Raw genomic sequence first — 13,015 nt, 5'->3', positions numbered from 1 at the left:
GGCATGGTACATTGGGGAAACCATGCAGACGCTACGACAACGGATGAATGAACACCACTCGACAATCATCAGGCAAGACTGTTCTCTTCCTGTGGGGGAGCACTTCAGCAGTCACGGGCATTCAGCCTCTGATCTTCAGGTAAGCGTTCTCCATGGCGGCCTTCACGACACACGACAGCGCAGAGTCGCTGAGCAGAAACTGATAGCCAAGTTCCGCACACGAGGACAGCCTAAACCGGGATGTTGGATTTATGTCACATTATCAGTAACCCCCACAGCTTGCCTCCTGGACTTGCGGGCTGTCCTGTCTGGAGACAATACACATCTCTTTAGCCTGTGCTTAATGCTCCCCTCACCCACATTGTCTGTATCTTTAAGATCTGGTTGGCTGTAGGGATTCGCATTCTAATCAGTATTCTGTAACTTGATTTTTGTGTCACTGTGCCCTGTTTGAGAGCACATTTCCACTCCATCTGACGAAGGAGCAGCGCTCCGAAAGCTAATGGTATTTGCTACCAAATAAACCTGTTGGACTTTAACCTGGTGTTGTTAAAACTCTTACTGTGTTCACCCCAGTCCAACGCCGCGCGCATCTCCACATTCTGTCATCAAGCCAATTTTGTATCCATTTAGCTACCTCACCTGGGTCCCGTGAGCTTTAACCTTATGCGGTACCTTGTCAAAGGCCTTGCTAAAGTCCATGTAGACAACATCAACTGCACCGCCCTCAACTACCTTCTCGGTTACCCCTTCAAAAACTTAATCAAATTTGAGAGACATGATTTTCCACTCAAAGCCATGCTGACAGTCCCTAAGCAGTCCTCGTCTCTCTAAATGCCTGTTATCCTGTCTCTCAAAAGACCTTCTAACTTACCCACTATGGATGTGAGGCTCACTGGCCTGTAATTCCCAGGCTTTTCCCTGCAGCCCTTTTTAAACAAAGGCACAACATTTGCCACCCTCCAATCTTCAGGCACTTCACCTGTGACTATTGATGATTCAAATATCTCTGCTAGGAGACCCGCAATTTCCTCCCTAGCATCCCACAACGTCCTGGGACACACTTCATCAGGTCCCGGGGATTCATCTATCTTGATGCACTTTAAGACTTCCAGCACCTCCTTCTCTGTAATATGTACACTCTTCAAGACATCATTATTTATTTCCTCACGTTTCCTAACATCCATGCTTTTCTCAACAGTAAATACTGATGAGAAATATTCACTTAGGATCTCACCCATCGCTTGTGGATCCACACATAGGTGACCTTGTTGATCCTTAAGAGGCCCTACTCTCTCCCTTGTTACTCTTTTGCCCTTTATGCATTTGTAGAAGCTCTTTGGATTCTCCTTTGCCTTATCTGCCAAAGCAATCTCATGTCCCCTTTTTGCCCTCCTGATTTCTTTCTCAACTCTAATCCTACACCTTCTATACTCTTCAGGGGATCCACTTGATCCCAGCTGCCTATGCATGTCGTGTGCCTCCTTCTTCTTCTTGACCAGGGCCTCAATATCCCGAGTCATCCAGGGTTCCCTACTTCTACCAGCCTTGCCCTTCACTCGAAGAGGAATGCGCTTACCCTGAACCCTGGTTAACACACTTTTGAAAGCCTCCCACTTACCAGACGTCCCTTTGTCTTCCCACAGACTCCCCCAATTAACTGTTGAAAGTTCCTGCCTGATACCACCAAAATTGGCCTTGCCCCAATGTAGAATTTTAACTTTTGGGCCAGGCCTATCATTCTCCATAGTTATCTTAAAACTAATAGAATTATGGTCACTGATCCCAAAGTGATCCCTCACTAACACTTCTGTCACCTGCCCTTCCTTATTTTCCAAGAGGAGGTCAAGTTTTGCCCCATCTCTCGTCAGGCCATCCACATACTGAATGAGAAATTCCTCCCGAATGCCACTCAACAAATTTCTCTCCATCCAACCCTCTAATACTATGGCTGTTCCAGTCAATGTTGGGAAAGTTAAAATCCCCTACTATTTACACCCTTCTGAGAATGCTTTTAATCTGAATTCACCAGAATCAAGACATCGTGCCCAATTTCATACTTCATAGAACAATCTTGCACAAAATAAATCTCTCTCACTTTGATAAATAGCCTGCAGCATCAGCTATTATCAGAAGGAACAATGCAGATGCAGAGCTAGAAAGGGATTGCTGTATGTAAAGAACAGAGAAGGGAAGATCTCTAAACAAATCTTGTGGCAAGGTTAAAATCTAGCAACTGGTATCACATGCCTTGGAACGATTCTTATATAAACTAAAAAGTCAACCCGTATGGAACAACGTAACACAAAAGAAGCCCATATGTAAAAGCAGGAATCTGATCTTCCCTGATACAAAATGGTCCTGGTGAAAAGTTATATTACCTGAAACATTAATTCTATTTCTCTCCACAGATACTGCCTGACCTACTGAGGTTTGCTAGTAGTTTCTTTATCTTCCGAATTGATTTGTTCACCATAGATGGGAGGGTATGAAAAAATAAATGCTAGAAAACGTATAATGTATGGAATAATTGCCTTGTGAACCGAAGAGATTCTTTGGAGAAAAAGTAGTCTGAACAATGACCAAATAAGGTAGGAAATGTAGAGTAAAGGGTGATCAGGAGCACGTGATACTGCTGTAATCACAATGCAATGTCACATGACTGAGACAAAGATCTGGTGGGAAACAGAATTACAGTCTATGATAGATTTCTTAGGCTAAAGGCAAACTTGAAAGAGACCCTATCTAGACCCCGAACCCAAGACAAAACAGCAAGATTACTTCATCTGACCATGGCAAGTTGGCTCAAAAACAACTCACTTGTCCAAGAACTCCAGCTCAAGGAGGATAGAAACATAGAAAACTACAGCACAAAACAGGCCCTTCGGCCCCACAAGTTGTGCCAAACATATCCCTACCTTTTAGGCCTACCTATAACCCTCCATCCTATTAAGTCCCATGTACTCATCCAGGAGTCTCTTAAAAGACCCTATTGAGTTTGCCTCCACCACCACTGATGGCAGCCGATTCCACTCGCCCACCACCCTTACACAAGGAATAATAAGGGGATGGAGGATGAGTTTATGTTTCAAACAAACAATGCTGTGAAACATGCTACATCCCACTAAGTTTCATCTCTTCATTGGATTTCTTCAATTTTTACTGCCGTGCCAAAAGAACATCCACATAAATCTTACGAAACATTGCAATTTTTAAAAAAGATTTATATATAGATATATCTATATATAAAATCAAAGCAACTTAGAAAGCAGATTAGGTTCAGCAGCAGCTCAAAACAGTCAAAATATGAAGAATCTGTTTGGGACGTATGAACCCTAAACCATGTGTTGAAATTCAAAAAGTTACGACTGTCGAAGTTTAAAGGTCACAAGATAGCAGAGGCTCGAGCGCAAATGTACAAGCAAAACTAAGGTGTTGTCATTGAAATTAAGGGTCCAGGAAGCCTCCTGAAACTTTGATATCAACATTTTCTAACTTTGTAATGATTGAAAAGTAGACAGAAACTCAAACAAAGATAGCTGTCTTGTCTTTCATGGGATATAGGTATTGCAGGCAAGGCTAGCACTTGTTGCCCACCGTTAATTTCCCTCGAGTGGCTTACTAAAGCATTTCAGAGGGCAGTTGAGAGTCAACCACATTGATGTGGAACTGGAGTCACATGTATGCCAGATCAGGCAAGGACAGCAGATTTCCTTCCTAAAGGACATTAATGACCCAGATGGGTTTTTATAACAATTGATAAGGTTATGCAGGATTTCTACAAAAGAAAACAGTCCCATCTGAGATGAGCATGCTTATATGCCATTTGGATGTTCCAACTTGCAACCAATCTTTCATCTAAATATTCCTGTTTAATTTTAAAGTGGAAATATTTATCATTAAAAAAGTTAACTCAGCCTAAAAATGTTAACACTGCATCAATGCTGATTTGTTAAGTAATATTGCGTGCCTGTTCCAATGTTATAATTTACCCAATATATTTGGCATGAATCATTCTGCATGAAGTATAACAAATTGCTTTCAGGTGAAAGGGATCACATCCACAGACCCACACCATCAAGTGAAGATATAGCAATAGATTATTACTGAGAGGAGCTTTTAATTCAACATCTAATTAATTGAATTTAAATTCCACCAGTTGCCAAATTGGAATTTACCACAGTTACCACAAATTTCTTGCACTTACATAACAGTCTTTTATTGTTTGCTTCAAATTGGTCCAGCAAAGTCAGTTTAAAATGAAGTCTTTGGGTATCATACAGTTTCATTTACTGAATTGCATGTGGAAGGTCCATAAACCCCGTTTGTGATTTATATAAATGATCTGGAAGAAGGTGTAACTGGGGTGATCAGTAAGTTTGCGGACGACACGAAAATGGCTGGACTTGCAGATAGTGAGGAACATTGTCAGAGGCTACAGAAGGATATAGATAGGCTGGAAATTTGGGCAAAGAAATGGCAGATGGAGTTCAATCCAGATAAATGCGAAGTGATGCATTTTGGTAGAACTAATGTAGGGGGGAGCTATACGATAAATGGCAGAACCATAAAGGGTGTAGATACGCAGAGGGATCTGGGTGTGCAAGTCCACAGATCCTTGAAGGTGACGTCACAGGTGGAGAAGGTAGTGAATAAGGCATATGGCATGCTTGCCTTGATAGGACGGGGCATAGAGTATAAAAGTTGGGGTCTGATGTTGCAGTTGTATAGAACGTTGGTTCAGCCGCATTTGGAATACTGCGCCCAGTTCTGGTCGCCACACTACCGGAAGGACTTGGAGGCTTTAGAGAGAGTGCAGAGGAGGTTTACCAGGATGTTGCCTGGTATGGAAGGGCTTAGTTATGAGGAGAGATTGGGTAAACTGGAAAGACGGAGGATGAGGGGTGACCTAATAGAGGTGTATAAAATTATGAAAGGCATAGATAGGGTGAACAGTGGGAAGCTTTTTCCCAGGTCGGTGGTGACGTTGTTTGGGGGGGGGGGGGGGGGGGGTTTAAACACGGATATCAGAAGGACATATTTTACACAGAGGGTGGTGAGGGCCTGGAATGCGCTGCCGGGCAAGGTGGTGGAGGCGGACACACTGGGAACGTTTAAGACTTATCTAGATAGCCACATGAACGGAGTGGGAATGGAGGGATACAAAAGAATGGTCTAGTTTGGACCAGGGAGCGGCGCGGGCTTGGAGGGCCGAAGGGCCTGTTCCTGTGCTGTATTGTTCTTTGTTCTTTTTAAACCCTAAAAAACTTTGTCTACCTTTACGCCCGCTGATCAACAGAATGCATTCCTAATGTGTATTCCCAATCATAATTGCTCCAACACTGGTAGCTATGCCTTCAGTTTCCCAAGCGCCAGGTTCTGGAATACCCTTCCTACACTTCTCTCCCTCTCTAACTCATTTCCTCCTTGAAGTTACCTCTTGAAACCTACCTCTTTGACCCTGCTTTTGGTCATCTGATTAAATATCCCCAATGCATAATGTGCCTGCGAAGCATCCTCAGTCACTTTATGCTAAAAGTGTCATATAAATACAATTTGTTGCTGCTGATTATGGAAAATGGGGAAGGGAAAGGGCAGCAGCACAAATGGATGCGAAACTTAAAACAGGTCCAGCCCTCAATAATGACAAAAAGAATGTGGTGATATTGCGTCTATCAGTCTCCGATCGAGGAACTGGAAAATTGGCTGTGTGGTCTGGCAGTAAGAATACAGTACTGCAGATTATGAATTGAAAGAGCAAAAGAAAACATACGCATTTATATAGAGCCTTCCACATCCTCAGGAAAAGCAGTTTATGGCCAATTAAGTTCTTCCACAGTGTTTTCACTGTCTTAATGTAGGAAACAAGACAGTTTTTTTGCATGCAGCAAGATCACAAAAAGCAATGAGATGATGTCTAGATAATCCCTTTAGTGATTTGTTTCGTGCTGTGGAAGAATCTTCCTCAACAAATCAATCTACCGTTTGAATAGTAATCTGAAGTGTCTATACTCCCTTTTGAGCACAGACTCAAGTACAAAGACAAGCTCGATGACTGGAGACATTGAACCAAAGTCCTGCTGGTTGCTATAGACCAATCAAATCAAATCCTAGAAAGTGTAGCTTCAGCAATGTACAGATAGATTCAATTCTTTTTATACAAGTACTAATCTGAAAAATACATTCTTAAACTCTCATGGCTCAAGTTAGGTTGCGGAAATAACTAACAGCGCAGTAAAAATGCTTTTAAAGTACTGAGTGAATGGTTTGCTGATTTTTTTTTAGATATACAGAGCTGCCATTATTTGAGTGGAGATTTACAGACATCATCATTAGCAACAAGCACAAACTCTATGCTCAAGTGGTGTACAGAATTACTGTTCAAAACCAGCTCTGCCCTGTCTGTGATGAGCATGTTTATACACCATTTGGTGATCAATCTTTCATCGAAGCATTCCTGTTTAACTTAGAATTATAGCATCCTACAATGCAGGAGGAGTCATTCGGCCCATCGAGTCTGCACTGACCACAATCCCACCCGGGCCCTAACCCCATAACCACATACCCTAGCTAGTCCCCCTGACACTACCGGACAATTTAACATGGCCAATCCACCTAACTCGCACATCTTTGGACTGTGGGAGGAAACCGGAGCACCCAGAGAAACCCACACAGGCACGGGGAGAATGTGCAGATTCCACACAGACAGTGACCCAAGCCGAGAATCGAACCCGGGACCCTGGTGCTGTGATGCAGCAGTGCTAACCACTGTGCCACCACCATGCCACCCTATAAACTGGAAACATTTTTGTATAGTCGAAAAAAGCATAAAAAAGATTAACACTGCATTAATGTTGATTTGTTAGGTAATAGTTCGTTCCAATGTAATAATTTATCCAATGTTTTTGATGGATATGAAGCATTCTGCATGGAGTGCAGTACAATGTTTTCAGATAAAAAGAACCATATCCACAGACCCAAACCATCAGGTGAAGAGGTAATAGCAGGGTCGTTAACTGAAGTCACCACGAGGACTGTATGCAGCTAGTAAACCTAATCATTAACGATAACCCCCTGCATCTTTTGCTCTGATACAAGAAAGCATTTGACGTCAGATACATACAGGACAGAGCTAATAAACCCACAACAGGAACAATGAATTACATTGCTCTTTCATACATCAATTTGGCAAAAGAACATGCAATGGGCACTGATTTTAATAACAGCACTCTACAAGGAGACACACTAAATCTGAGATTAATATACACACTGAACATGGCTGTCTACCCTGAGAACTTGGGAGGGGGAGGAAGAATGAGAACATGCTTCCTTCGGAAATTCCAATCTACTCCAGTTACTCTGTAGGTCAAATATTTTCGAAGTGATTGAGCGAGAAAAATTAAAGCCAATGGGCATGAACTGTGAGCTAAATCGGATTGTTCAGTTCTTCACCTTCCTCAAATTTAAAGAAAAAGCACAATAGCAAAATGGCTCAAAGCCAAGCTGTGATCATGTTTGAGAGATATATATATTAAGCCGAAAATTTGGCAAACATACTTCACTGGAGAAGAGTAGGATCCGAATCCTTCCCGCTGGTAGCTCGAGAGATGTCCATTCATTTTTGCCTCGTCTCAAAACTGTAATTTGAAAGAAGTAGCAATAATGTCTTTGTGAACTGAATGAAAAATGGTGTCTGCATAGCATATGAAGCACTATCAATTCTGATAATTATAAATATACTCCACAATTTGTATTTATGTAATCACAATGTTTCATTTTGATTTCAGTACAGGTTCAAAAATTGACGTTGCTAAAATGTAAATTGGACACCCAGGGTAGCAGCAAAACAAAAATCTGTGCTGCTGTAATTTCAGAGCACTTTATTTACAGGGATTAGATTTTGATGACCAGGGACCCAAGTTCCAATTATTACTCAACATTATTTGTTTGCATATCACATACATACTTGGGTTCACAATTCTATTTCTAATTTCAAAACAGAACTCATGGTATATAGAAATGCTCATTTTCAACTGAAACTACATAGCAGGTGGTAATTTGCAGGGGGGAGGGGGGCGCGGGCAATACCCTGTCCCAACAATTTACCCCCAGTGCATTTCATAGTGAAACTGGACAACACCTACACAAAGCAAACTGGGCTGCTTCAGAGCCCGAATACACAATCTTCTAAACTATCTCACTTGGCAAATGTATTACAATTGTCATGTGTATAATGTGTACATGTCCTACGTAAATACTGCAAATATATTTTCAATCCAAATTTTCTAATTAATTTTCAAGATGTGAGAAAATGATACACAAGGGCAGTTGTTTTTTTTAAAAAATGCCCTCAACCTTTAAAATCGCCGATTTCATTTTTTCCACTAGCTTTTAAACACAATGTTCAATTAATTAACAGAAAAAAATCAGAAATAACTTATTTTCAATTGAGGAATTGTCCTTTTAGGCTATGGCATCATTGTCACACTGTAGCATTTCCATGTGATGTTCTTTTGAATGAAGAAAACCAAGTACCACAAGGTGTTATGTAATTGTATTCATCCCTATTGGCTCACTGGAGCTTATGCAGTATTAGTGCACGTGCCGGAAATGATGTAGAAGGTTTAGCACGCGAAAGAGAGAGAAATGCAGAAACCATGGAAGAGATCTCACACCATTAATAAAGCTCTGTTCTTTTCTAACCAAAGTCTGTATCACATCTCCAGTACAGAACCAAAACTGCTGATGACGACGGTGCGCTTTCTAGCCACCTGGAAAGAAGAAATTAACCGAGGGAAAGTCAGAATAAAAAAGAAGAAAACTTTCACACATGCTACGGAGACTAACGGGCTCAGTGGACAACAGTAAACAATAGTCTGCAAGCAGAATATAAAGCTGGCCGAGAGAAATAGGAACCTGAAGCTCAATTAGGTACCATTGTGTGTGGGGGGAAAAAAAAGTCAAGGTATCTGCTGGAAATACTGGCGCAAAATATGCATATGCCAAACCTGCTGATTGACAAAATGGCAGGGGTCTTCAGCATCAGGGGACCATTCGGTGGAAATGAGGAGCGATGGCACTCGTATACCAAGCTTTCAACTATTTTGCACATGCAAACAAAATTTTTGGACCACAAAAGGGAATTCCGTCACTTGCAGCAAGTCCATTAAGTACTGACAGTCAAGTCTACATTGTAACGCGAATGGACTTCAGGCTGCCACTACTAGGCAATTTGTTAGACTGCTGGAAGGGGAATATCTTCTATTTGAAGAAGTGAACAGCACATCTGTCACTTTGAGACAGGTGAGAAAACACACCTGGAGCAATCCTGTGCTCTCAGAAGCGATAGATATGGTTTTATGAGGAAATACTTTGGAACTAATACCCAACTTGAAACCCTACAACTCAAGGAGATTGGCACCGTCAGTACAGTCAAGGTGTCTTCTATGGATGCGCAAAGTGATCATTCCACCACCACGGAGGAAATAGTTGTTAGAGAAGCTACACGAGGGCCATTGTGGAGTTTACTCATGAAGCCAAGAGCGAGAAGTTATTTCTGGTAGCCTGGAATGGATGTGGAAATTGGGGAGAAAGCTGGAACATGTTCTTGTGCAAAAGTGAGAAACCTACTGCCCTAGCACCGCTGCCATTCGGGAATGGTCTGAAGATGGCAACATGTGCATGGGGAGTTACAGCACAAGCAGCAGCGAGTTCCTGCCATCCTTGCACAGATTGGGCCTCTCTCTTATGGACCACAAATGACATTATCTGGAGGAGACGTGCAAATCAGTTATTAGCTGAAAGACCAGATCTGCCAAATCTGGTGTCGACTGAAAATTCAGGATCAGACTTCCTACAACCCCCACACTACCAGACATCATTGAGGTAAGCAACTCCTCACTTTCCGTTCAGACGCAAAGACAACCTCTACTTCCTACATCACTGTAGATTAAATCAATTACCGATTACGTCAGTGCAAAGACGACGCCAGCGGTTCCCATCCACGTGAAGATGACGCCAGAGATTCCCTAACACATATTCCAAGAGTGAGAACCTCCAGTCCGTCTGACTTATTAATACTGACATATTGAATTTGTTTGGGAATATTCACTTTTTGGGGGGGTGGGGGAGAAATGCTTTACATTTGTACTTATCCCTATTTGCTCATTGGAGCCATGCTGTATTAACGTATGCATCAGAAACTATGTAATAGACCTCATGCAGGAAAGAGAGAGAGGAAGCAGCCATGGAAGAGATCATACACAGTTAATAAAGCTCCGTTCGTTTTTAACAAAAGTCTCTCCTGCAAACACAACTCAAGGTTATTAGCAGAAATTCCCATCAAGAATTACATCTATTTAAGTGAACTCCGTGTTATTAAAAGGAAAATAAAACTCAAAGCAATAAAACACTACTTATTTGAATATTATGCTCACATTGAGAGCAAGCCAAGGTCTCCATGGTCCAAAGAATAAGGTCCAGTCCCTTACCACCTACATCCATGATTCTTCTGATGCCCTACATCATAACAACTTCCAGTTCCTTGGCCCAAATCACCTCTACTTTACCATGGATGTTCAATCCCTCTATACCTCAATTCTCCACCAAGATGACCTGAGAATTCTCCACTTCTTCCTTGAACAAAGGCTTGAACAATCCCCATCCTCCACCACTTTCCTCCATCTGGCTGAATTTGTTCTCTCACTCAACAAATTCTCCTTCAACTTGTCTCACTTGTTCCAAATAAAAGGCGTGGCTATGGGTACCCATATGGGTCCTAATTATGCCCATCTCTTTATGGGGTACATGGAACATTCCTGTTCCAGTCCTACTCCATGCCTTCACACAACCCTTTTACTGGTATATCAGTGACTATTTTGGTGCCGCTTCATGCTCTCAAAGAACAAAGAAAATTACAGCACAGGAACAGGCCCTTCAGCCCTCCAAGCCTGCACCGACCATGCTGCCTGACTGAACTAAAACCCCCTACCCTTCCGGGGACCATATCCCTCCATTCATCTATTTGTCCTGACGCCGCTTAAAAGTCACTATCATACCTGCTTCCACAACCTTCCCCGACAGCACATTCCAGGCACCCACCACCCTCTGTGTAAGAAACTTGCCTTGTGCATCTCCTTTAAATCTTGCCCCTCGCACCTTAAACCTATGCCCCCTAGTAAGTGACTCTTCCATCTTGGGAAAAAGCTTCTGACTATCCACTCTGTCCATGCCCCTCATAACCTTGTAGACTTCTATCAGGTCGCCCCTCAATCTCCGTCATTCTAGTGACAACAAACCAAATTTCTCTAACCTCTCCTCATAGCTCATTCCCAACCATACCAGGCAACATCCTGGTAAATCTTTTCTGTACCCTCTCCAAAGCCTTCACATCCTTCTGGTAGTGTGGTGACCAGAATTGAACATTATATTCCAAGTGCGGCCTACCTAAGGTTCTATCAAGCTGCAACTTGACTTGCCAATTTTTAAACTCAATGCCCCGGCCAATGAAGGCAAGCATGCCATATGCCTTCTTGACTACCTTTTCCACCTGCATTGCCACTTTCAGTGACCTGTGTACCTGTACACCCAGATCCCTTTGCCTATCAATACTCTTAAGGGTTCTGCCATTTACTGTATATTTCCTATCTGTATTAGACCTTCCAAAATGCGTTACCTCACATTTGTCCGGATTAAACTCCATCTGCCATCTCTCCGCCCAACTCTCCAACCAATCTATATCCTGCTTTATCCTCTGATATTACAAACAGCAAAAATCCCAGCACTGATCACTGAGGAACGCCACTTGTCACAGCCCTCCATTCAGAAATGCACCCTTCCACTGCTACCCTCTGTCTTCTATGACTGAGCCAGTTCTGTATCCACCTTGCCAGCTCAGCTCACCTCTGATCCAATGCGACTGCACCTTCTGTACCAATCTGCCATGAGGGACCTTGTCAAAGGCCTTACTGAAGTCCATGTAGCAACATCCACTGCCCTACCCTCAATCATCTTCGTCACTTCCTCAAAAAATTCGATCAAATTAGACCTCCCCTTCACAAAACCATTCTGCCTCTCGCTAATATGTCCACTTATTTCCAAGTGGGTGTATATCATGTCTTGAAGAATCCACTCCAATAATTTCCCCACCACTGACATAAGGCTCACCGGCCTGTAATTACCTGGATTATCCTTGTTACCCTGCTTAAACAAAGGAACAACATTGGCTATTCTCCAATCCTCTGGGACCTCCCCTGCCCCAGCAATTTCCTCCCTTGCCTCTCAGTATTCTGGGGTATATCCCATCTGGTCCTGGGGACTTGTCTACCTTAATGCTTCTCAAGATCGCCAATACCTCCTTTTTGATCTCAACATGACTCAAGCTATCTACACGCAATCTCCTCTGGACCTGGGAAAAATGATTAATTTCACTTCCAATTTCCACTCCTCTATCACCTTCACGTGGTCCATCTCTGACACTTCCCTTCTTCGACCTTGGTCTCCATTTCTGGTGATAAACTATCCACTAATATCCATTACAAGTCCATTAACTTCCACAGCTACCTTGACTACAGCTCTTCACATCCCACATCACGCAAGGGCTCCATGCCATTCTCTCAATTCCTTCCCCTCAGTCACATCTGTTCCAATGATGCCACTTTCCAAAGTGGCACTACTGATATTTCTTCTTGCTTCCTTAATTGTGGTTTCCTACCCACAGTAGTTAACAGGGCTCTTGTTTCTATTGAAACCAGTCAATATTATAAACCTGTATGAGACAGATATCTGAAACTGCTTTTAGGCTGACAGTCTACAGCTACATGAAAAAACTCAACAGATACAGCCAATCAAAAATCTTTTCCAACAGCAAAATATAACATGCAAAGTTACAATCAGAATTCTTACCCAAGTTCTAGGCATTATTTGAACTTAAGTTCTAATTGCATTCATTAGACTTTAACCATTTAGGCAACAGGAGATAGTTTCATAAAATAACTCAGGAAATCTTTAATAAATT

At 42.3% G+C, this 13,015-nt stretch overlaps 1 protein-coding gene across 24 annotated transcripts in view; it reads right to left on the bottom strand.

The window, feature by feature from the left end:
* The window catches only part of eps8a (EGFR pathway substrate 8a, signaling adaptor), a 169,980-nt gene that overhangs the window by 71,363 nt on the left and 85,602 nt on the right, over positions 1-13,015 (bottom strand). For 18 of the 24 annotated variants that reach the window (XR_013500158.1, XR_013500160.1, XR_013500159.1 and 15 more), the window contains exon 2: positions 7,558-7,637. The exons of the other annotated variants lie outside the window; for them this stretch is intronic. Coding sequence is in view for 15 of the 18 variants with exons in the window: in XM_078235342.1 (XP_078091468.1) it covers positions 7,558-7,619 (62 nt within the window). In the remaining 3 variants the exon portion in view is untranslated. The remainder of the gene's footprint in view (positions 1-7,557; positions 7,638-13,015) is intronic. 24 annotated transcript variants of the gene reach the window in all.

The sequence above is a fragment of the Mustelus asterias genome, chromosome 19 (genome assembly GCF_964213995.1).
Source record: "Mustelus asterias chromosome 19, sMusAst1.hap1.1, whole genome shotgun sequence".
Lineage (NCBI taxonomy): Eukaryota > Metazoa > Chordata > Chondrichthyes > Carcharhiniformes > Triakidae > Mustelus > Mustelus asterias.
This window is presented reverse-complemented; position numbering and strand designations above follow the sequence as displayed.